This window comes from Chaetodon trifascialis, chromosome 14, assembly GCF_039877785.1.
Source record: "Chaetodon trifascialis isolate fChaTrf1 chromosome 14, fChaTrf1.hap1, whole genome shotgun sequence".
Taxonomy (NCBI): domain Eukaryota; kingdom Metazoa; phylum Chordata; class Actinopteri; order Chaetodontiformes; family Chaetodontidae; genus Chaetodon; species Chaetodon trifascialis.
In genome coordinates this window covers 27173413-27197893 of record NC_092069.1, presented here as the reverse complement: position 1 = coordinate 27197893, position 24481 = coordinate 27173413, and the positions used below count along the sequence as shown (strand labels likewise).

General features: G+C 49.6%; 4 protein-coding genes across 7 annotated transcripts; 3 read left to right on the top strand and 1 right to left on the bottom strand.

The window, feature by feature from the left end:
• Nucleotides 1-943: 943 nt before the first annotated feature.
• Nucleotides 944-11093, bottom strand: jmjd7 (jumonji domain containing 7). Of its 3 annotated transcripts, XM_070978806.1 has the most exons (9): nucleotides 10876-11093; nucleotides 10454-10607; nucleotides 10218-10356; nucleotides 9366-9480; nucleotides 1919-1975; nucleotides 1725-1820; nucleotides 1562-1638; nucleotides 1316-1475; nucleotides 946-1152 (listed from the first exon to the last, which is right to left on the bottom strand). In XM_070978806.1, the coding sequence occupies exons 1-9, from the start codon at nucleotides 10922-10924 to the stop codon at nucleotides 1064-1066; spliced, it is 936 nt and encodes a 311-aa protein (XP_070834907.1). In that variant the 5' UTR covers nucleotides 10925-11093; the 3' UTR covers nucleotides 946-1063. The 3 variants fall into 3 exon arrangements, with proteins under 3 accessions (XP_070834906.1, XP_070834907.1, XP_070834908.1); XM_070978807.1 differs by lacking the exon at nucleotides 1562-1638; XM_070978805.1 differs by having other exon boundaries at nucleotides 944-1152; nucleotides 1316-1820.
• Nucleotides 2512-8987, top strand: LOC139341994 (uncharacterized). Of its 2 annotated transcripts, XM_070978803.1 has the most exons (13): nucleotides 2512-3281; nucleotides 3698-3900; nucleotides 4038-4305; nucleotides 4605-4682; nucleotides 4767-4928; nucleotides 5116-5262; nucleotides 5350-5604; nucleotides 5792-5929; nucleotides 6100-6352; nucleotides 7083-7358; nucleotides 7702-7929; nucleotides 8062-8193; nucleotides 8335-8987. In XM_070978803.1, exons 1-13 carry the CDS (start codon nucleotides 2760-2762, stop codon nucleotides 8688-8690), a joined length of 3018 nt encoding a protein of 1005 aa, XP_070834904.1. In that variant the 5' UTR covers nucleotides 2512-2759; the 3' UTR covers nucleotides 8691-8987. The 2 variants fall into 2 exon arrangements, with proteins under 2 accessions (XP_070834904.1, XP_070834905.1); XM_070978804.1 differs by lacking the exons at nucleotides 4605-4682; nucleotides 4767-4928; nucleotides 5116-5262 and having other exon boundaries at nucleotides 2623-3281; nucleotides 5548-5604.
• A 446-nt stretch (nucleotides 11094-11539) lies between the features above and the next one.
• On the top strand, nucleotides 11540-15165 carry tbpl2 (TATA box binding protein like 2). The gene is made up of 8 exons (XM_070979494.1): nucleotides 11540-11587; nucleotides 12161-12353; nucleotides 12934-13156; nucleotides 13495-13582; nucleotides 13940-14031; nucleotides 14127-14294; nucleotides 14546-14640; nucleotides 15089-15165. The coding sequence occupies exons 1-8, from the start codon at nucleotides 11540-11542 to the stop codon at nucleotides 15163-15165; spliced, it is 984 nt and encodes a 327-aa protein (XP_070835595.1).
• A 380-nt stretch (nucleotides 15166-15545) lies between these two features.
• atg14 (autophagy related 14) lies at nucleotides 15546-24198 on the top strand. Its single transcript, XM_070979899.1, has 11 exons — nucleotides 15546-16117; nucleotides 17106-17168; nucleotides 18663-18705; nucleotides 19165-19246; nucleotides 19351-19588; nucleotides 20074-20303; nucleotides 20598-20715; nucleotides 20825-20915; nucleotides 21118-21203; nucleotides 21391-21565; nucleotides 22707-24198. Exons 1-11 carry the CDS (start codon nucleotides 15840-15842, stop codon nucleotides 22827-22829), a joined length of 1527 nt encoding a protein of 508 aa, XP_070836000.1. The 5' UTR covers nucleotides 15546-15839; the 3' UTR covers nucleotides 22830-24198.
• Nucleotides 24199-24481: the final 283 nt, after the last annotated feature.

The following is a 24481-nucleotide window of genomic DNA, read 5'->3' as shown; positions in this document are numbered from 1 at the left end:
AAGATTATTTTATGTGAGAAAGTGGACGTTAAAACTTCAAATCTGTGGTCGATTCATCACGATAGCACGTAGTTTAAAATTTGCTCCAAAGTTTTCGGAGATGTGTCGTCCTGCTAACGTCATCAAGTACGCTGCTGTCCCAACTGCAGAATGACGGTCCTGCGTCCTCCCGTCCTGGAGACACTGTACTCCCAAGTCCAACTTGCTAAGTCCGAACTGCCAAGTTCGTAAGTCCAGCTTGGCGTACTTGGTATTGAGAAACGGCCAGTGTCTCCATTAATTCAATTTAATTCAATTCAATTTTATTTGTATAGCGCCAAATCACAACAGAAGTTGTCTCAGGACACTTTCCATACAGAGCTGCTACAGACCAAACTCTTCATCTACAGAGAAACCAACAATTCCCTCATGAGCAGCACTTAGAGACAGCGGCGAGGAAAAACTTCCTTTAACAGGCAGAAACCTCAGACTGAACCAGACTCTGGGTGGGCGGACATCTGCCTCCACCGGCTGGGTGAGAGAGGAAGAGCAAGAGAGGGAGAGTGAGACAGACAGACAGACAGACAGACAGACAGACAGACAGAAATGCAGTCAGAGAGAGACAGAGACAGAGAGACAGACATGCAGTCACAGTAACAGTGACATTAAAGTCTGCTGAATTAGCTGTTAGCGGCTGCTGAGTCACTGAATCAGATCATGTTTCATGTCTGTTGTGTGTCCTCTGCAGGACGAGGTGTCCTCTTCTATTTACCTATACCTATATATACTCATATGTATATAAAGTCCATGTCTCTTTATTTGTGTAGTACTTTCTCTACATGTCGGCATGACCTCACCCTCCCTCACACCTGTCTACCAGGTAACCCAAACCCAGGATGTCTGCGAGTCTGAGCTTTAATATCGATCATTTTTTTAACCTTCATTAATTCAAACTGACTTCAGTCTCAGTTTTAAACAAACTTTATTTTACAAAGTTTATCTTCATATCAATTTCATTTTCATTATTTCACTTTATTACAAACACTAAACTCTGTCTTGATGACATCATGCAGCTGCCATGATGTCATGTTGGCGCCGTGACCTCAGACAGTGTCTCCAGCAGCTGGAAGTAGTTGTATTTGATGTCGTACTCCATGTCGTACCAGAAGTTCACTGCAGCAGAGAGAAGAAATGGTGCAGGGCTCCTCAATGATTGAGCTTTAGAAAACAACTCAAAGCTTTGTGAATCTCGTCTTTCCGTCTTTGTGTGAACTCGGTTTCAGTCGTGAACCTACAGAGTTTTATACCGCGGTACGTTCAGGTGCAGTGTTTGTACCTGCGATGCAGCCGTGGGACTGCTGGACGTGGTGGAACCACAGGGACGGCAGGAACAGCATCTCTCCGGCCTTCACGCTGCAGCGCAGAGGCCGAGCTCTCCGGTACTGTGGGTACCGGTCCAGGTCTGGGTCCAGAGGGTCCAGAGGGATCCAGGGGACCTGAGGGGACACGGGGCGTCAGGGTGAACTGCAGTGTTTTACACAGGGCACAGAGAGCGATGGGAATTACAGACACCTGAATGCACCTTCTCAGAGTCCCTCTGGTCGATGACGTCAAACTCGCCGTCGTCCCGCTGACGGTAAACAGCCGACTGATACTCACCTGACAGAACGACGTTACTATGGTTACTGCTGTGACTGGAGGGGATGGAGGATGGTTACTATGGTTACTGTGGTTGCCATGGTTACCGTAGGGAATGAAGGGTCGGTCTGTGGGCGGCAGCAGGATGAAGGTTTTCTCTCCAGAGATCACACAGTACAGATTCTCATAGTGGTCTTTGTGCACTGAGACAGATAACACACACATTCATGCCTGTTTATTATACACACACTCTGTTCATACTTTTAAACAATATGGAATGTGTGCTGCATTCAGGTCTCACTGGAAGTGACGGCGCCCGCCTCTCCGAGCCAAAAATTGACAGCATCTGGTAACTTTCCTAAAAGAAGAAGATGTTCACTATGTTAAAGGTCCTGTGGAGGAAACACTCACTTCAGTTCATCAGATTTAAGAGAGAAACCATTTAAATTTGGCCTTAAAATGATGACCCTCGTCATCATTTTGATGATGACGATGATGATAAAATCCATATATTAGTTTGAAACACTGTCATTATAAAAGCACAACGTGACTGCTGTCACATAAAAAACACGCACGACTGGAACAACACTTCAGAAATACTCACGTCAAATAAAAAGTAACGCTAAATTAGACAATGAAAATACAATAAAAGAAAAAAGAAAGTACCTGTTGTTTTCAGCTCCTATTAAATTGGTGAAAGTAACTCCACAGAGGACGTGATTCACTAGAGAGAAGTCTAAAAAGTCTATAATTAAATAGTAAAGTAAGTCATTAGTGTTTAAATCAAAGCCTAAAACAGAAACAGAACTGCTGGTCCAAACTTATGTGTTATTTTTGTAATTCCCCTCCTGACCGCCGGCGGCAGCACTGAGCTCACGGCTCACATTAGGCGCCATCTTGGATTTCACGGCCCCTCAGAGGTAAACAGACTTCAGCCGCACTCCATCTGAATAAATTGAGTTTAAGATTTTTACAGCACGCACACATCCAGCTGAAACCGCCTGAACCGTCGCCGAGAAGCCGAACTTTAATCCAGCGGGTTCGTGCTGACTCACTTTTCCCCGAAGAAAAAGATTTTGACCGTTAAACGCTTCGACTCCGCGTTCGGAGGAGCAGCCAGCTGGGAGCAGCGGAAGTTTCCGATGTCGCACCGCTGCAGCGTGTGTGACGCTCCGATACCGCGACAAGCTAAAGGCTACAAACGGAAATCCCTGCTGTCACTCATCGACAGAAAGAGCGCGCGGACACTTTTTCCACATCTTCAGACTCAAGAGGCGTTTTTGTGTTTCGGCTGTGTGCGAAACGTTTATAAGAAAACAAAGAAATGCGGTAAAAAGCGGATATATGTGGACCCGAACCCCCCGCTCCGTCCGGCCGCTCCTGCCCGTCCTGCCCCCTCCGTCCCGGCGGAACCGCCGCCTCCGAAAAAGTTCAAGAAGAGACTCAAAACGACGCTTAACGAACATGACTATGCGTCCCAGGAGCCATCGCCCTCCCCCCGACCCGACCCCCCGCCGGGCCGGCGCGTCCGCCGCGGACCGATGGCCCAGGTGTGCGCGTACCTGCGGAGGAAGAACTTCACCTCCGCGCTAAACCGACTGCTGCAGGTGTCCGGCTTCACGGAGGCGCTGATCAGAGTGTGCAGAAAAACCATCTCCAACGAGGTGAGACACGTTTGTTCCGTTCAGCCCAGACCAGCCACACCTGCTGGATGCTGCACCTGTGCAGCTGACAAACGGCAGAATAAGCACTGAGCTGTGGAGGTCCACAGGTGCCAAGGTACTGAATAAACATTTAATGACGTTAAATGAAATTAAAATGAACTTTCCCAGAAAATAAATGAAAGCAGAGCAGAAACCGATTCGATCTGTAATAAATTTGATAAAATGATCGTTGAGGTCAGATTTTTTTGTTTTCTGACATTTTATAGAACAAACAATCAAGAAAACAAAAAGGTTAACTGATGATGAAAATAAAGTGGTAGAATAACTGGAGACGGAGGACAGGATGATTCACCACATCGTTGACGGACGGTCCCTTAAAAAAGCTTCTGTGACACTGACTGAAAATGTCCCCGCAGCGTAAAGCGATGGTGAACGACCTGGACGGACCTTACAGGAAGACCTTCAGCCCTGAGAACCTGTCGGCCTTCAGCTGGGATAAGACTACATCCTGGGCTGAAGGGAGGGCTCCTCTGACTGTGGCCTGTCTCAGATCTATGTTCCCCCCCCCTAAAAAGATCCAGAAACAGATGGTGAATTACAGCCCGGGGAACAAAGCTCGGTGGGTCAACACCGACGACAACGTTCAGAGATGGTTGTAAAGATGGACCTGCTTGTGGTGTTTGTTCTGAAAGGCCTGAACTCTTTGCTGTAGTTTGTTCAGGGTCATGAACGTCACTCGGTACTTTGGTGTTTCAGGCGGATGACTGTCGAGGAGGTGAAGCAGATGTTGGACCGGAGGATCAGCCTCCTCCTCTCGGTGCCTCTGTACACCAGCACGCTCAGAGCCTCCTTCCTTCAGACCGCCTTCAGCGTGGAGATGCTCAGGCACCGCTGTCCCATCAAACTCTTCGCCATCATGAATGGCCTCGGCATCTCGCAGTCCAAAACCACTGCCAGGATCCACGCCAAGAAGCTCGCCGAGGAGCACGACCGACAGGTGAAGCAGTGGAGAGACGAGATCCAGGTGAGGATCCAAAGCCTCTTCCTCTCCACGTCTTTGATCTAGCGTCCATGTGTCCTCCACATGCTTTGACTTCAGGTGAAGGTGGAGACCAGATCAGCTGAGCACCGATAGTCTCAAGTGTTTAAGTGGATCTCTTTAGATCTGGACCATCTCTGAATCCATCCTGTCCATGTCGACTGTGATCGAGTCGTTTTGAGTTTCATGAGTTTCCAGGACGTTTCGTTCATGAACACGAGGGCAGAAGGAAGCTTCAGACACACAGAGGTCAGAGTCCTAAAGTGTCGTCTCTGTTCCTTTAGGTGACCAGAAAGACGCAGTACCGCAGTGACGACTCCAAGAAGGCGGCAGCTTATACCTTCACCTGGGCAAAAGTTCGGGTAATCAGATCTTTAAAGTAAAACTACGTTAAACTTCAGGTGTCTGATGTCTTTTGGTGAAGAGATGGAGTCTCTGTGCCACAGGTGCCGTCGGCGTCCAGGTGTGACTCCGCAGACCGAGGGTACACCTTTGTCACGTGGGCCTTTCGCTTCGCTCATCGAGTTCGGATTAATTTTCGTTACCTGCACGGACCTCCAATAAAAGCAGTGGAAGTGTCTCCTTACAGCATCCTGCCGTCCAAACAGGTGCACCTGCTGTTGTCCGTCTTCTCACGCTGCTTCCTCCAACATGGCCCTGACCTGAAACCGTGGCCGTGTTTCAAGAGTCTCACTCATTTTCTTATCATGCACATCCACTTGGATGGCCCTTTAAACATCATCATACATACTCATCACCGAGGAAACGCCATCACAACCTTCCTCTCTCTCGCAGACGTACGAGTCGCTGCGACAGCGAATGAAAACCTTAGTGATGCGCATCATCGCCGACAACCTGACAGCCCTGAAAGGACCGAGAGGGCGAGTGGTGAGACACATTCCTCACATCTACTCCAACCGGATGAAGGAGGAGAGCACCACTGTGAGTCCAACCTGTCCACCTGCTTAGGTGTTGATGATGAGGGACAGTCTTTAAACTGTCCTGATTGGTCCTGTTGTTCCTCCACAGGTGAGTCTGGGCGCAGTGATACCAAGCATTACAGAGGGCTCTGTGAGTGCAGCCTATGGCCTTAAGGACTATGTCCCTGTGGTCTCTGGGACACCGTACCACGTCCTGTGTTGTGGGGACATCCTCAGCACTGACAGCACAGAGCACAGCAGCAAAACCCAGAATGCTGACTCTCTGGACCCGAAGGCTGACCTGAAGTTTGACGGACTCGTAGAAGCACCGCAGGAGTTTCAGAAGGAACACCTGTTTCACGAGGTGAGAAGAACTGTAACCACAAACGCTGAAAGATCGGAAGAAGTAATCTGTTGGACGTTGTGTTGCTTGACTTGTTCAGTTTCATTGTGAAAGTATTCAAGTGTTTCCCTGAATACATGACGCTGCCTCGCCAGAGAAAAGCCGTCCAGCTCAAAGTCAGTTTGTTGGTCTTGTTTGAGGATTTCAGGATATGATGAAGATGCTCCTCAGCGAGAAGAGTGAGAGCGCTCGAGGAACTCTTCATCACATCACCTCGCTGTTTCACTTCAAGACGTTTAACAACACGGCCAAAGACTACTTCCTGAACATGTGGGACTTCATCACGGTGAGACCGCGCTATCTCCACTTCACTTCCTGTGGACTGTGGTTGTAATGAGCACTGCAGCCTGTAGGGGGCGTGAGCAGCACTTCACACTGACAGCCTTGGTTTTAAATTTGTTCATTCAGTCAGACACCTTAAGATCTAACCAAAGTAAATGTTTATCTTCCACACAGTTTGTGACGATGGCGTACGTGACTCTGTTTGCTGTGTCAGATTGTGGTCTGGACTCTGTGGACCAGAGACCCCCAGACTACCCCTCTCAGGTCTCAGCTCAGATGGACTGGCTGAGTGATCTAGCTCACAAACTGGTGGACCTGGTGTGGATGCCTCCATCTCAGGAGGACATCAACACTGCTGCTGCCGCTGCCGGTCGCTGCGATGAAGAGAAGAAGAAGAAAATATTCCCCTTCTGTTACTGCAGAGAAGGTAGGAAGCCGAGAGTCACACAGGGAGGATTCAAAGACAGCTTAGGAGGGGCAGGACGACGTCAGGGCGACGTCAGGGGGATGTCAGGATGATGTCAGGGCGAAGTCAGGGTGATGTTAGGGTGATGTCAGGGCGACGTCAGGGCGACATCAGGACGACGTCAGGGGGATGTCAGGATGATGTCAGGGCGAAGTCAGGGTGATGTTAGGGTGATGTCAGGGCGACGTCAGGGTGATGTTAGGGTGATGTCAGGGCGAAGTCAGGGCGATGTCAGGGTGAAGTCAGGGTGATGTCAGGGTGATGTCAGGGCGACGTCAGGGCGAAGTCAGGGTGATGTCAGGGTGATGTTAGGTGTGTCCTTCAGGTTTCTGTGGCTGTAGTTTGGTTTTGATAGAGCAGGTCTTGCAGTGCTTTTCTCGTCATTGCTAATCGCTGTAGTACCTGTTTATAATAATGAAGCTATTACTGCCTTTATTGGATAATTTCACGACATGAAACCAGAAGGGTGACATCATTGTGGGTCCACAGCCGGACCTGCACTGGGGCCGCGTGCTGGTACTCTTGTAAAACCAGTAAGCAGTCTGGAGTGTGTTATGGGAAGAGTCAGATGTTTTGTTTTTTGTTGTTTTTATTTCTGTGTTTTTATCGTTAGTTGTAGTTTTGTTGAAGCTAAAGTGATGAACTGACGGTGTGTCTGTGTTTTACGCCACACCTGTTCTTGTCATTGAAGAGAAACCAGGTGAGCAGCTGCTGCGGTGCTGCAGTAACCTGTGTCCAAGTATCTGGTTCCATGAGGGCTGCGCTCGGGCTCGGACCCTCTTGGACCCACACGAGGACTGGTTCTGTGGTCCGGACTGCGGCGCCGATGGGACCTACGTGTACTGCCACTGCAAGGAGCGGAGGGGGGGCCAGATGGTCCAGTGTGGACTGATGGACAAGTGCAGGAGACACGAGTGGTACCACAGAGACTGTCTGCCAGCGGCCGGGCCGAGCCGAGCCGAGCAGAGTGAGACGTCCACCGTGTCCACACATCAGGATCTATCACAGATGATTAATGTCAGCCCGAGGAGGCACTGTGGCCAAAAGAAAGGAAGTGTCATGGAGTCAATCAGTCAGTTAGCTAGCGTTAGCGGCTCCCGTTAGCAGTGAACTGATATGACCCTGAAGCAAAGTAAAAAACATGACGAGTCTCTGGTTGATTCAGAGAAACTGACTGTAAGCTGAATTCCACCGTTAGCAGCGTGCAGTAACATCAGTCGTGCTTCTGGACATTTCATGATTAAACACTGAAAACACTGTGCGGGTGCTGATTGGCTGAACTGGTGCTTTTGGTGGTCCTTGTGTTCCAGCTCCATGGTTCTGCTCAGAGTCCTGCTCCAGGGCGTCTGACGGCGAAGACTTCCTGTTGAACTACACCAGGGCGGTCGTGTGGGAGGGGTTGTACCACATGGCCAGACGGGACGCCATCCAAGAGGGAGACGGAGACGCCATGACAGACTTCTGGAAGATGGACCTGGTCCTGCTGTGGACCAGAAGACACCTGCAGCTGTTCAACAGCAGCCACCAGATGATCACCGGTAGGAGTCGGAGGACGTCAGCTGGCATCTCAGACGTTACAGGCAGTCACAGCCATTTCTAAACCAGCAGCTCTTCTCTATCAGCACAGCGTCCTGTCGTCATGGTTGTTGTCATGGTTACCGTGTGTACAGGGGTGGAGGGGTTCTACTCGGAGCGCGTCAGACAGGACATGAAGTGGAACCGAGTGTCCAATCTTCAGGGAACATCTGGAAGAAACGTCAGCCAGGACCTCCTGACTGAGCTCCTGATCAGCGAGTTCAAAGGTCAGTTCACGCCGACATGTTTCATTCCGAGACTCCAAACTTTATTCATACAGAGCAGAGAATCAGCGCGGTCAGGCCAGACCAAGCGCCTGCTGCCGCTAAGATGAAGAGCTGTGTGTCTGCCCTCACCTGTCCCCTCAGGTGCGATCGAGTTCGGGAAAGGCAGCTTCACGAAGCAGCAGGTGGAGCAGAGTGCTCAACTGGCCGGAGCTCAGGCCAAACACCTGGACAGACTCTTCTTCACAGGAGGAAACCCTCTCAACCTGTCCGCATACCTGTCCCGTCTCACATCCTCGTCCTGCACGAGGACAGAGGACGTATCCAGGTTCGTGGAAGAGTTCAAGAAGGACGAACTGTTCAGGTTCAGACCAGGTAGGAAACATCAGGGCTTCGACAGGTTCAGCTACCAGCAGAGAGTGAGACAGCCGGAGAGGATGGGCAGCAGCATGAGGGGTCTGTGTGCAGAGCTGGACGGACGGAGGGACGCTGTCCTCTGAGAGCAGCATGCAGGCGTCCATGAGTGATATCGTGACAGGCAAACGTATACGTATGCAGTATCTATATTTATATTTACTCAGAAAATACTTTGACTGCTATCTTTTATAGAAGGGAACCAAAATATTTCGGTAATATTTAAGATGAACTGAAATAAGATGTGAAACAACTGATGGATATGATTGGCTGCCTCAAACAGGAAGTGACATGCTGCATTTTGATTGTCTTCTTGTAAATCCAGTTTTCAGTTTTTTATTTTCTTGATGCTCATTGAACCAATAAAACAGGTTTTCAGCACTTTTTGGGGGTTTGTGTGAAACGTCATGTGACACAGAAACAGGAAGTAAAGTTTCTGAACATGCACACAGTTCATCACAGACTCAGCTGATTATTTTCTTAATCGATTAAAAATAGACGTGGCGTTTGAAGACATCACGGATGTTTGTGCGCCTCAGCATACGTCCGCTGTCTGACGTCTTATCGTCTCCGCGTCACATGGACGGAACGACCGTCCAGTTTATGTTTGTTTGACCATGTGAAGGCGCCGTGACACAGAGGATGCACAGCAGAGCGCCTGGATCTGGTTCCTGTTCAGGACCACTTCTGGACGGTGGGACAACAGTCTGTCCCTCAGTGCTGGAGGGACGTTAAACTGGAACGTAGCAGCGTGAACTCACCGAGCGCGGCGCTCATCCAGGACACGTGAGGCTCCACGTCGTCCGTGAGCTCCGGGAGCTCGTCCAGCAGGTTGGAGCACTGCTTCTGAACGTAGAGGACGCCCGAGACCTGGACCTGCAGCGCACAGGACGAAGGACCAGCATCCAGTACCAGCAGCAAGAGTACACAGCCAATGCCAGCTTCATGTACTACCAGCAGTAAGAGTACACAGCCAATGCCAGCTTCATGTACTACCAGCAGTAAGAGTACACAGCCAATGCCAGCTTCATGTACTACCAGCAGTAAGAGTACACAGCCAATGCCAGCTTCATGTACTACCAGCAGTAAGAGTACACAGCCAATGCCAGCTTCATGTACTACCAGCAGTAAGAGTACACAGCCAATGCCAGCTTCATGTACTACCAGCAGTAAGAGTACACAGCCAATGCCAGCTTCATGTAGTACCAGCAGTAAGAGTACACAGTATTGCAAGATTCATGTAATTTTATATAAGACACAGAAGTACTTATTTCTAGTATATTCGAAGCAAACGTGTTTTAGCTGACAAATAAATGAAGGAGCATTAAATGTTCCTCAAAATTGTACATAAGTACTGGAGTAAATGTACTTCCATCACTCAGATCAGGAAACTGTTTCATGGTAACCGCTCACAGTGTGTACTCAGTGTGTCCTCATAATCATCTTTATGGTACAAGCTAACAGGAAGTGAACAGAACATCACAAAACGTCTTGCTGTAATAATGAAAGTACTTCATAACGCAGTACATGTCAGTGTCATCAGTGTCCTGTATCAGGATCATGACTGTGTGTACTCAGTCAGCAGTACTAATACTCAGCTCCTGCTTTCTCACCTTCCCCTCGATGACGTCGAGCACAGAGGAAAAGCTCATCCGTCTCTCCTCCGGCATCACGAAGCGATCGCCGTTGACGGCGTCGGCGTAGCCGTTAGGAGTCACCGCCACGCTGATGACCTTTGACCCCACCTTCTCCCTGCAGGCAGGAATCATCCACATCATTTTCAGTGGATCTAAATCACCTAACCACAGAAGAAGAGCAGTGTAGGTGTAGCTGGGCGGGGCTTCCTCACCGCAGGTAGTCCGGAGTCCACCTGGACAGCGCCGGCCAATGGCTGATGGCGTTGCGGATGATGCAGGGTTTGTTTGGACCAATCCAGTCGCGGTAAAACTGCAACGGGTCAGGGGGCTCCTCCAGGTAAGGCACTGATTGGTTCAGGTACAGATCTGAAAGGTAATCAATAACCAATAATTGTGATTGATCTGCTGAGTCAGCGTTGTGAGCAGCAGCCTGAACGGCTGTGGTACTGTACCAGTACAAGTACCCGTCAGTAGTAGTACCAGGAGTAATCCTAGAAAAGGTAGTTTGAGTAACAGTAAGTAGTAACTGGCGGTCTTTGTAGTGGTACTACAGTAACGGCAGTAGGAGTACTGGCCGCTCCAGCACGAGCAGTAGTAGTTGTAGTACTACACGTACTGGCAGTGCTGGTCTCACCGTGAGCCTCCAGAGAAAACTCAGTCAGCCGTTTCGTCACAGACTCCATTTTGTTTCTTCGTCATCACAAACGGATCGATTATCAACCGGAAGTGCGTCACAGAGACCCCGTCAGATATGTGATCAGGTATCAGCTCTGATATCTGTTTAATCTGCTGTCACATTCTTCCAAACGTCCTGCTGCCATGCGGCTGTGTTTACCTCCGCTGCGCATGCGCAGAGCCGTTGGCTGTGGCGTTAAATGAGCGGGTCTCCCCCTGCAGGAGGGAGGTTGAACTGCAGCGCGGCCGGCACTGATATTAATAAGTCATGTAAGGATTCGTGTCGGCTGCCGCGGTTTAAAATATAACCAGGTAATAAAATGTGCTGTTTTATGGGTCAAACTGTCCAGCAGTGTCAAGTAAGAAGCTGCTACATCAAAGTGATGAACACATGAATCCACCAATAGTTATAATCCCATAATATTTTATTCAGCATCATGAGTAATTTTACTCATTACTTTAATACTTGACTTGTGTACTTTTACTTCAGTGTGGAACTTGTACTCAGCAGACAGCAGCTGTTGCAGCGTTTGATGAGTTCAGGATTGGATGCAGCTGTGCAGCTCTCAGCCTGGATCAGGTCCTGGATCAGGTCCTGGATCAGGTCTGGTGGCTCTTCACTCATGGACGAGTTGGCGTTGGAGCGTTACTTTGATGACTCCATTGCAAATGTGAGTAGAGACTGTTGACTGTCTGTGAACATCCAAAACTTTATTTAAACCTGAACCTGACAGTCAGTGAACACACGCCACCTTAAATTTGACCTTCTTTCATTTTTGGCCTGTTTTTTTTTCTCTGTTTTTATCCTGTGACTGAAACAAATCAAATTTTTAAAAGCTTCAGTTTTTTTTTCTCACATTTCAGTTTTTGCATTTCAGTTTTGACATGATGCTCTTTTTATTTCTTATTCCATCAAACATTAATCCAGTTTGAGTTCCTTTATTTTGAAAGGATGCATAATGTTTATCAAAGAGATACAAAACCAGAGCAGTGAGCCCTGAACTGGATTCTTAAAAGCTCCAAAATCCAAAATAAATGAGCAGAAAACACGTTTGAGGTCACGTCTGCATGCTTTCAGGGAGTCCGGGTTGTTTTTACCTTCAGTTTGCTCTAAATGTTTAATATTTCACACTGACAGATGTCCAGTTTTCCGGTCGGGTGGAGCAAAGCCTGGTGGTGGTGGTGGATGTGGATCTGGATCAGTCAGTGTTTCTGATCCACCATGTGGTTTTTTTCTCCTGCAGGACTCCAGCCTCACTTTGGGGGAGGAGCTGGGCCTCCAGAACCCCGCCCCTCCATCACATGTCCCCGCCCATAGTCGACAGGACCCCTCCTACTTCCTGTCGATGAAGGCGGGGCCTGGCGGAGATCCCACTGATGAGCTCGACCTCAGCTTCCTACCTGATGAGCTGGAGTCCAGTCGTCATGACGACACAGGTATGACATCACCATCAAAGTCTGCATGTAACAAAGGTGAAAATACACCTGAACGAAACCTTTTAAAGTGTTTGATGTTAGCGTCAGCTGAGAGACTATAAATAAAGATTTGGTCAAAATAAGAAAATTGCAAACTAAGAGCGATAATTGATCAGATCAGATGATGATCAGAAACAAACATCGACTCCAGCTCACGTCTTCAAATCAGACGTCTGAAGTCAAACCTGACGAGTCTCCAGTCAAACTGCAGCAGTGCGACGTGTCGCTGAAGCAGCTGGTGGACATCAAACAGCTGCTTCAGCTGCATCCCATAATAAACCTTTCAAAGAGAAACTATGTGAGGAAGCAGCGTCTGAAGAGGAGCAGGTGATGCTGAACAGAAACCAGATCAGGTGTCTGAAAGCAGCCTGTCCTGGTCTCCATCACAGCCGTCTGTGACCGAGCAGCTGCTCGTGATGCCGCTCAGAACCCGTGCAGAACCCGTGCAGAACATGTCGGTGAGGATGGGCGTGGCCTCTGTGGGGTCACATGGGGCAGGATGACCCACCTGTTGAACCTCCTGTCTGTCTTCTGGTTGCAGCAGGGGGTCAGACTGCAGCTCTGGACGTGTCTCGGGACAGCGGTGTCTGTCCAGACTATGACTCCCAGGATTCCACAGCAGCAGCGGGAGCAGCTGACCCCCATGGGTCGTCCGTGTCAGGCCTGGGGACGGGTGCCTCCCCCTTCTGTCCCATGACCCCTATGACCCCCATGACGCCCATGACCCCTGTGACTGAGAGGTCAGGAATCATCCCACAGTTACAGTAAGTTACTGATGGGACATGTAGTACTGATACTTGATCTGTAGTACTGTTACTGTCTCATGGCAAAATGTCTCATCCTACTGATACTGTCTCGGGGTACTGATTCTTGTACTGTCTTGTAGCACTGGTACTGTCTCAGGGTCCCCTGTAAGTCTGAGTCGTCTTCCTGCTGTCCTGTTCGTGTTGGGCCATGTTGTCCCTTCAGTCTTTTGATTGGTCCACTCTGTGTGGACATCGTCAAGTGAGGACAGGCAGTGGACTGTTTTGTATTGTGGTGGACAACAGTCACAGTGTCTCTGGGTGTGTGTGTGTGTGTGTGTGTGTGTGTGTGCGTGCAGGAACATTGTGTCCACGGTGAACCTGGGTTGTCCGTTGGATCTGAAGTTTATCGCCCTTCAAGCCAGAAATGCGGAGTACAACCCAAAGGTACTGACGCTGAGAAACGCTCCATCCCAGTTTGATCAAGGAGTGTCTTTAATACGTCCAAACAAAGTGGACGTGTCTGCGCAGGTCAAAGTGTGAGGGCCCGACCCCCCAGACCAGGAACCACTGGACTGAACTAGCTGAGTGTATGAAGAAGTTCAGAGTCCAGATGTTCAGAATCACTGATCCACAATGAGTACTTTAAAGTTATTTACTGTAAAGTTATCTCAAGTAAAACACATTCCCTCAGGTGTACTGGAGGACAGTCCTGGAGTAAATGTACGCGTTAGTCTGTCCCTGAACATGGACTCAACATGCTTGGTGGAGTGTCTCAGGCTCAGTCCTCCTGTTGTGTTCCAGCGGTTTGCGGCGGTCATCATGAGGATCCGTGAGCCGAGGACCACGGCGCTGATCTTCAGCTCAGGGAAGATGGTCTGTACAGGAGCCAAGAGGTCCGTCTGCCCGTCCGCCCGCCTCCAGGTACAGCACAGGTACAGGTACCATCTGTCGGTGAACCTCCGTCTCTTCCCACCCGTGCGTCCCACAGTGAGGAGCAGTCACGACTGGCGGCCAGGAAATACGCTCGGGTGGTGCAGAAGCTCGGCTTCCCCGCCCGCTTCCTGGACTTTAAGATCCAGAACATGGTGGCCAGCTGCGACGTCTGCTTCCCCATCAGGCTGGAGGGCCTCGTCCTGACGCACCAGCAGTTCAGCAGGTAGGAGACAGGGTTAGCCTAGCTTAGCACAAAGACTGGGAGCAGGGGGAAACTGCTAGCCTAGCTAGTTCCTGTTAGTGTGTCAGTTAAACCTAGCTGGCTTGTTTTTTTATCACTGACAGGGAAAACATTCAGAGTTCAGCCAGTGCACATGTCCAAGAGCAACACATTTGGGTTTTCCTCTAGAAAAGTCCAGTTTCTTTGATTATTAGCAGGATAAAAAGCTTTATTTAGTGCCTTCGTCTCCACAGCTATGAACCAGAGCTGTTTCCAGGCCTCATCTATCGGATGGTGAAGCCTCGCATCGTCCTGCTCATCTTCGTGTCGGGGAAAGTGGTTTTAACCGGTAAAGACACTCAAAGGTGGACATGAGCTCGTAGAGACCAGCAGACGAGGGCTGAGTCCAGCAAACGCTGACGTCTTCATTCAGATCTCTGTCTGTCACCGTTCTGCTCAAAGTGCTTCACTGATGTTTTCAAGCATCTCACGATTAAAACTTTACGTCATAACAGTGTTTTTATCAAATTATGACAGACAGATTTATGATGACAGAATGATTTTGTAGTGATGAAAACATGAATCTCTGACACAGAAACGATGATCGAGCGATTAAGAAATTAAAGTCCTGTGATTGTGAAATATGGACTAATTGTAATGATGGGATGTTTTTGCATTATTATGAACTAGAGATGTTGTCGTTTGGAGATGCAGCTCTGTATGAGTGAATGAGTGAATGACACATAGCACTCATTCACACAGTTGTAATAATTCTCTAGTTGTGTGTTAACTTGCAGGAGCTAAAGAACGAGCTGAGATCTACGAAGCCTTTGAGAACATTTATCCGATCCTGAGGGGCTTCAGGAAACAGTGAGGCGACCTGTGATGTCACTTCCTCTTCGTATGTAAATAGATGGACTAAGTATTTCCTTTGTGTTGTTGATTTTGTGTTGTGGATGGTGAATGAATCAGCTGTTTGTATCAGTCAGTCCAATGTTTGACCATCCTGAAGAAAATAAATAGCAGCTTTCCAAAATGGCAGCACAGGAAAGTTCTGTGAAACTCAAACTTTGATTTTAATTCCTGCTCTTGACTGTTTCCAGCTCAGAGTAATTTGGAAACGCCAGCACGACCGAGTGAATGTCAGTGAGTCAGTCTGAGCGTGAATCAGTGAATGTGAATGTGTCTGTGAGTGAGTGAATGACGGATGTTTTTGAAGCTGCTGCGCTTCCTGGACTCCGCCCACAGCGTGACGTCACTACATAAACAAACCGCGGCCTTGGCGTCACGTTTTTCAGAGGAAACAGGAAGTGGCGGATTCATCGTCTGCTCATCAAAACAAAAACATCTCTTTGTCAGCTCGTGGCCCCCTCGAGTTAAAAGCCGTCCGTGAAATGACCGGAAGTGTTAGAGCCAGGCCGCGAGGGGCTCGACATGGAGCCGTTTAGCGCGCGAGCCAAACGGTTCGTCGGTTCGTTGTGGTTTTGAAAAAGTAGCGCTAACGTCTGATTAGCTTGAAGCTCAGCTAGCCGTTAGCTGTCCCTGTCCATGGCGTCCTCCGCGGGACTCCCTCCGCTCGGCCCGGACCGTGCTGCTTCGTCCTCCGGTCCTCACTCCGGCGGGAGGCCGCCTCTCCGCCCCTATCACCACCATCAGGCTCACTCCGCCCCGGGCTGTGTGATGGTGGAGTCGGTGGACGACGCGGAGGGTCTGTACGTGGCGGTGGAGCGGTGCCCCCTCTGCAGCACCTCCCGCCGCAGGCTGACCTGTGCCCGGTGCGTCCAGGCCGGGGACTTCGTCTACTTCGACGGGAGGAACGCTGAAAGGTTTGGGACGTAAATTCTGTGGATTGCAGTCTCCCCTCCTCTGTACTTTCACTGTCAACGCCAAACTTCAGCTCCATATTTGGACATTTTAGAGTGGCCTTCATTTGTCAGCACTGATAAGACATCAGGCTGTAGAAGAAGCCGAGATGAAAACATGAACTCTGTTTACCATTCGGCACTAATATGAACTCTCAGAGCAACATTTCCAACATATTTCCCCGCGTGTTTTAGGGTCAGCCTGCGCCGAGTTGCTCTGGTGGAAGGTAAAGGTGAACGACAGGTGTACCTGAAACTAAGGTCGACCTTTAGATGGCAGACTTTAACTGCTGAGTGTAAAACACACATGCCGAATGGAAAAGGGGACCATTCTGATCAGAAGACACGTATGTCCGTTTGATATCTGTTTTTCCAGACATAAAGTCCACGTCAAGTCGTCAGTTGATGTTTTTATACACGGAGTTGTGCCGCTGACGTCAGGTCGACGCACGGACGCAGCTTCATGTTGAATGGCGTTTTAAATGGAAGGTGTTCCGGAAACTGGACAGAGGATTTCTATGCTAGTTAGCTTAAAGTGAAAGCCTCGTAACCTGCAGAGAGCCACTGTCACTTTGAGCTCGTTAGCATTAGCAGCTAACGGTCCTCAGTGGACGCATCAGGCCCAGCTGTGTGAGACCACGTCCAGCTGTTTGTGTCCAGGCTGCTGCCCCCCTTCAGGTCCACAGGCTGGATTAGCTGCTGCGGACTCTGGTGTTATCTGAGCAAAGTGAGCTGCTCAGCTGCAGTTACACAGCATGAAAACCCAAAATAACTTTGACCTCATACTTCTCATGCCAAAGCACAGTCTGCCAGGCTGGTTTCAGGGGACCAGCGGGGTCTCTGGGGTGCTTCCAGGGGACCACAACAGCAAACTGGGGACAACTTTAAAAACTTCCCAGCTTCTCTGTGAAGGTTTAATGTTCATTTCTGGCTGTTTTCTCCCTGTTTGTAGATACACTGAAAAGCTGGAGCGGCTGAAGAAGCTGAAGGAAGAAAAGGAGCAGCTGCAGCAGAGGTGAGACATGCAGACAGATGGACAGACAGACAGGCAGTGAGACAGACAGAGAGAGAAGCAGACATGCAGACAGATGGACAGACAGGCAGACAGTGAGACAGGCGGAGAGACAGGCAGACGGACAGGCAGACAGTGAGACAGGCGGAGAGACAGGCAGACAGACAGACAGGCAGACAGATGGACAGACAGTGAGACAGGCGGAGAGACAGGCAGACAGACAGGCAGACAGATGGACAGACAGTGAGACAGGCGGAGAGACAGGCAGACAGAGGGAGAAGCAGACATGCAGACAGATGGATAGACAGTGAGACAGATGGAGAGACAGGCAGACAGATGGACAGACAGGCAGACAGTGAGACAGGCAGAGAGACAGACAAACTCTGTGCTGATTTTACAGCTTTAGCTCAGGTTGAAGTTTACAAACAGCAGCAGTCAAAAGTTTGGACACACCTCATTGTTTGTTTGTGGATCAACGAGTTCAACAAAGAGCTGAACATGTTTTAATATTTCAGACTGAACATGTTTTAATATTTCAGACTGAACATGTTTTAATATTTCAGACTGAACATGTTTTAATATTTCAGACTCTGCTCAGTTTGATTCTTCACTTTTGATCCACAGAAATCAAAATTCGGGCTGTCAGTTTGACGCGTTAATTAGATTAATTAATTACGCTGCAAATTAACGCGCTATAAAAATTAACGCAATTAATCATGAGTGGCAAGTCAATGCGCAAGCATTTTAAATTTGGCCCTTTGAGTGACCCGTAGGCTGCAGTGAGGTCACATCCTACCTGCCACTAGTCAAACGCAGGGTGACAACAGACGTGGATGCGACACCAGAGAGCGAGGCGAGCCTACTTGGACCTTTGAACGGCAAGTTTATTTATAAAAAGAACAAAGACGGGACTATTAACAAGGACGCAGTGATTTGCACCTTGTGTAAAAAAGACTTTTCCTCTCACCGTAGCAGCTCCAGCCTGAATTATCATTTAAACGCTAAACATGTAGTTGCTGCTAGTGCCGCTAGTGCGACCGTGAGCTCACTGCGCCAACCCACAAAACGAATGAGCAGAGCCACGACGGAAAAACTGACAAACTCAATTGCAAAGTGTTGCTGCTGATTGCAGGCCGACTTCAATCGTGGCAGACGAGGGCCTGAAAGGCGTTTCAGATAGCGTCATCTGACTCTAATTTCCAGCTACCGTCGAGAACTACAGTGATGAAAAGATTCACCAGCTGTAATGTGAACGTCAGTGAATTAATGTCCTAGAATTCAAATTCTTTATTTGGGGACCTTTAGCACATATGAGATTAAAATGCGATTAATTAGATGAATTAATTACAAATCCTGTAATTAATTAGATTAATTTTTTTAATCGCCTGACAGCACTAATCAAAATACAAACCTCTGAATGAGAAGGCGTGTCCTCACTTCAGCTGTCATGTTTCAGTGATGTGAAGCGTCTCAGCTGATGATTAACTCATGTTTCAGGGTCGTCCGGGCCATGGACAGGAAGCTGCAGGCTGATGACATGGTGAGTGAAGGCGTATCTGTGTGATCCATGTGGAGCCAGCCTCAGACTGGACTCCGGTCCACATCAGTGTCCGTCCCACCGTCTCCACAGAGTTCACTGACACCAGCAAACAGCTGTTCACAGCTGAAACACTGTCCACGAGTCTGAGACCAGGTCCACCTGTTCAGGAAGAAAATTCAAGTTCGTCCTTCACCTGAACTTTCCTGTTTTAGATCATGTGACTGACACACCGTAACCTGATTGGACAGAAAGTCCAAGCTCAAGTTTGAATTTCTCGTCTTGAGTTCAGAAGTTAATCAGTCAAGTCTCAACGACGTTAATAAAGGTTTCTGAATTTGAATTTTCTACCTGAACTTTGTTTATATACACACACACACACACACACACACACACACACACACACACACACACACACACACACACACTCTGAACTGAAGAAATGAGCTGCTGTCTCCTCAGAAATGGAAAATAATGTCGTGTAAGATGAAGATCGAGCAGCTGAAGGAGGCGGTCGCCGGGGGCAACGAGGAGGTGAAGAGCGGTGAGTCTGTCTGTCTCTGTCTCTGTCTCTGTCTCACACTGCTGTTTGTGAGTTTGCAATCCTTCCTGCTCCGTCTCTTCTGTGTCCTCCTCCTCCTCCTGTAGATAAGGAGCTCCTCCTGCGCTCTCAGGAGGAGAGTCAGCGGCTGCAGCGTCGGGCCGGGCGTCACCAGGAGAAGCGGGACAAAATCGAGCGTCACAACCGGCGTCTGGGGGATCTGCTGGAGCGCCGCAGCCGGGAGCTGCAGAGCCGCCTGAGCCAGCTGGCGGCTCTGAGGCGAGACCACATCCTGGAGCTGACCACGCACATCTTCCCCACGCAGGAGGAGAAGCAGGGCAGCAGGTGAGCTCTTACCTCCCATCGGCCGAGCGCCGCTCAGCGTGCGGGGACCTCCCAGCATGCACGGCTCCGGCTTCTCTTTCAACCGCTGAACTTTAAGATTGTGATCCAGATCAAAATCCACACAGAGTCCACAGAGAGTCTTTAAAGTGACTGACAGCAGTCCAGAGACACTGATGGACGGGCAGACGGGTGGACAGACTGATCTTGAATTATAAATGAATTGTAATCACATGGTAGCAGGTCAGTCCACTTCAGTCCAGTCCAGTCCAGGTCAGGTCAGGTCAGGTCAGGTCAGGTCAGGTCAGTTCAGATCAGTTCAGATCAGTTCAGATCAGTTCAGATCAGTTCAGTTCAGTTCAGTTCAGATCAGTTCAGTTCAGTCCTGCTTCGTGTTACTTCATAACTGAAGTTATTAGAGACAAACTGGAGGAACTTAAAACATCGCCCCCCCCATTGCGTCTTCTGCCCCTGCGTTTGTCACTCAGAGACCCCGCAGACGTGGTGGCGGAGTGCGACCCCGCTTTGACCTCCAGCACGGTGAGCGAGCTGGCCGAGGCTCGGAGGACCACCTACCTGTCCGGACGCTGGATCTGGGACGACCAGAACGGAGAGACCAGCATCAGCATCACCGGCCCCCCCGTCGCCCTGCCCAGCAACGGAGACTGCTCCGCCTACTACAGCTGGGTGGAGGAGAAGAGCACCAATCAGGGCCCAGGTGAGGAGGGGGCGGGGCTTTGAGGAGACAGAAACTAGTGTTGAAGTACTAATACCACAGTATGAATTACTCTGTTAGAAGTAGAAGTCCTCCATTGAAAATGTACTTGGTGTTGAAAGTGAAAGTACTCTGTGTACTCTGTGTACTCTGTGCAGTACAACAGTGAGAAATGTGGTCACAATGAGCCCAAAGTGACGCCTTCATCATGTTTGTTCAGTCCAACAGTCCGAAGCTCCACACTATTACAAACACTCAGCTCATTCATGTTGACCTTTGACCTCTGACCTCCTGCAGAGTTGGACCACATCAACCCGGCTCACACCATCAGCGCTGCTCTGTGTTACGCCACACAGCTCGTCACCATCCTGTCCCACATCCTGGACGTCAACCTGCCCAAGAAGCTCTGCAACAGGTGAGACAGGAAACACCTGCCGCTGCCTTCACTTGCAGAGCGGCGTCGGGAAAACGTGCGTCGGCTTCTTTGACGCGTCGAGTTTAACCGTGAGCCTTTTGTTCCTCAGTGAGTTCTGTGGAGAGAATCTGAGTCGGTACCGTTTCACCAGAGCGCTGAGCAAACTCAACACCAACATCCTGCACCTGTGCTTCTCACAGGTGAGACACGCCCACACGCCCTCTCCACCGACAGCACGCGAACGCACCACGAGACGACGGGTCCATAAACACACCTGAGCAGGGGTTTAATAGAGAACAACAAGACAGAAACAAATACATGACAAATAACGTGTGTGTGTGTGTGTGTGTGTGTGTGTGTGTGTGTGTGTGTGTGTGTGTGTGTGTGTGTGTGTGTGTGTAGCATGTAGACAGTGAGAAGCTCCACCCTCATCACACTCTGAGGAACATCATGTTTTTGGTTTCCCCTGACAACGACAACCTGGGCAGGTGAGCTCGTCCTGTCAGTCTGGAAATGGACCAATCAGAGAGCTGCTCTCTGACCTCTGTGACAGTTGATTCTTCCAAACTGTTCAGATTCAGACGTTTAACTGCAGCTGTTGGCTTTTTCTCACTGCTCTCTGTTGGCCCGCGGCTGGTCTGGTTCTGGTCTGGTTCCGGTCTGGTTCCGGTCCAGGACGGGTCCCTTCGAGGTGAGCGCCGACCTGGAGGAGTCGATGGAGTTCGTGGAGCCGGAGGCGGCGGGGCCGGCGGAGGAGAGCGGAGACGAGGCGGTGACGGACGAGGAGACGGACCTGGGGACGGACTGGGAGACGGTGCCTAGTCCTCGATTCTGTGACATCCCGTCACAGGTAGATCACACCAGAAAGACGTGCTGGACCAGGTTCAGGCTGGACCAGGTTCAGGCTGGACCAGGTTCAGGTTGTCTCTGAGCGGGAGACGTTCAGTGACACGGACAACAGATCATTGAACAGTCTGATTGATAAGCACTGATCGATAAACTTGATTTTCATTGGACGATGTCTTCAAAGGTTCAGGCCTCATTGTGTTTAAATGTTTCCTGAGTTTAAACTCCGATGATGACGCTGAAAATCATCTTCATCATCTGAGCAGCAGTAAACACACCGAGCGCGTGAATCAGATGGCAGAAGACAAACAGTTTGACCGGTTTAACACTTCCTCTCCTCTTCTTTCTCCTCTTTCTCCTCTTCTCCTCGTTCTCCTATTCTCTTCTTTCTCCTCTTTCTCCTCTTCTCCTCGTTCTCCTCTTCTCTTCTTTCTCCTCTTTCTCCTCTTCTCCTCGTTCTCCTCTTTCTCCTCTTCTCCTCTTCTCCTCTTTCTCCTCTTCTCCTCTTTCTCCTCTTTCTCCTCTTCTCCTCTTCTCCTCTTTCTCCTCTTCTCCTCTTCTCCTCTTTCTCCTCTTTCTCCTCTTCTCCTCTTTCTCCTCTTTCTCCTCTTTCTCCTCTTCTCCTCTTTCTCCTCTTTCTCCTCTTTCTCCTCTTTCTCCTCGTTCTCCTCTTCTCCTCTTTCTCCTCTTCTCCTCTTTCTCCTCTTTCTCCTCTTTCTCCTCTTTCTCCTCGTTCTCCTCTTCTCCTCGTTCTCCTATTTCTCCTCTTCTCCTCTTCTCCTCTTCTCCTCTTTCTCCTCTTCTCCTCTTCTCCTCTTTCTCCTATTTCTCCTCTTCTCCTCTTCTCCTCGTTCTCCTCTTCTCCTCGTTCTCCTCTTCTCTTCTTTCTCCTCTTTCTCCTCTTCTCCTCTTCCCCTCTTTCTCCTCTTCTCCTCTTTCTCCTCTTCTCCTCTTCTCCTCGTTCTCCTCTTCTCCTCTTTCTCCTCTTCTCCTCTTTCTCCTCTTTCTCCTCTTCTCCTCTTTCTCCTCTTCTCCTCTTCTCCTCTTTCTCCTCTTCTCCTCTTTCTCCTCTTTCTCCTCTTCTCCTCTTTCTCCTCTTCTCCTCTTCTCCTCTTTCTCCTCTTCTCCTCTTCTCCTCTTCACAGTCCATGGATCTTTCCCAGAGTGCACTGCAGGTCTCCCAGCCCTCTGCAAACACCGGTGGGATGATCTCCTCAGCTGCTGCCTCTGTCACCTCCTGGTTCAGAGCCTACACCGGCCAGCGCTGATCAGACGGGCTGCACCGGACCCGGACCGGCCTGGTCTGGTGTACATCTGGAGCTCCGGGAGGTCTCAGACTTTGGACTGGGTTTGGAGAAGACTGGACTGAGTTCAGAGGTTGGAGGTCAGCAGGTCGATGAGACTCATTCAAAGTGTCCAGCTGCTCTGAACAGCCAATCACAGATTGATCAGATGATCCAGATTAGGAAACGTTATGAAACTTCAAACACTGATATGACACACCTGTCTGAACACCTGCATCCTTTGCTTTCTGTGTGAACCTGAACACCAGCTGCTTCTGGAGCTTCATGAGACACCAACTGTCAACATCCAGTCAGACAGCATTTAGTTTCTAATGGTCAAATAGATGACTCAAGAAATGAGATGGGCAGGTGCACCTGAACCCCGGTGCACGGGCGTCCAGGTGCACGGGGGTCCAGGTGCACGGGCGTCCAGGTGCACGGGGGTCCAGGGAGTCGACGCACTAAGAAAAGCTTCTCATTGTGAACGTTTCTCTCTTTCTGAAGTTTTATTAAACTTTAATACGAGTTTTCTAAGCTGCCAAATACACACACAGAGTGGACGATTTAATGTGAACTCGTCCCACTGAGCTCCTGAACTGTTCGATTCTTATTTGTCTGCTTTATTTTGAATAAACTGACTAAGTGTCAGTCGTGGTAACTCACTGTGATGTGAGTTCGTGGGTTGAAGAACTGGATCTGGAGGATCGTGGTCTCCTGTCCTCACTGGACTCTGTAGTGTCGACTCACGTCAGCTGTCAGTGATTGAGGAGAAACTCCAGCAGAAGAAAACCCGTCAAAGATCCTCTGTGAGGGAAGACGCTCCACTCTGTAACACCCAGAGCTCGTGTAGCTGAACAGAGTGAGACCTCTCCTCTCCAGATGATCTCTGATCACGTCACTTCAGATCCGTAAGTTCAGATTCAGAGTTTTCACTCAGGATCAAACAACGTGTGAACAGACACATTCATCAAGATTCAAAGACGTTTATCAGTATCAGATCAGGCTGCGTGTCAGCAGATGATCAATACTTATTGATCAGAACGCTTCTGAGCGTAACTCCACATTCGAGTCTGTTAGAAACCTCGAGGTTTGTTTACTGCGTCTGAAAGCTGAGCGGACGGGGACAAAGGGACAACGACATCTTCCACCATTGTCTGTCTCCTCGCTGCACCTGTGCAGGTGAGCCGGACTTCAGGCCCTGAAGGAGTTTCTGGAGGTGGAGCAGAAACGCTGACGCAGGCAGCGATGACGTGACGCTTCTCCCTGTTCGACGACAAAATGAGTTTACAGGATGTGAGAAATGTTCTGAGAGATCATCAAAAAGATTGAATTCCAATAAAATCTGTTTTCTGATTCTGATGCTTCAACATGTTTTCTTCTAAACGCACCTGGTGGAGGAGACTCTGCTCCACCTGAGGAGGTGAAACCTGACGATGCACCTGGTGGAGGAGACTCTGCTCCACCTGAGGAGGTGAAACCTGACGATGCACCTGGTGGAGGAGACTCTGCTCCACCTGAGGAGGTGAAACCTGACGATGCACCTGGTGGAGGAGACTCTGCTCCACCTGAGGAGGTGAAACCTGACGATGCACCTGGTGGAGGAGACTCTGCTCCAGCAGGTGAGGGTGGGGCTCAGG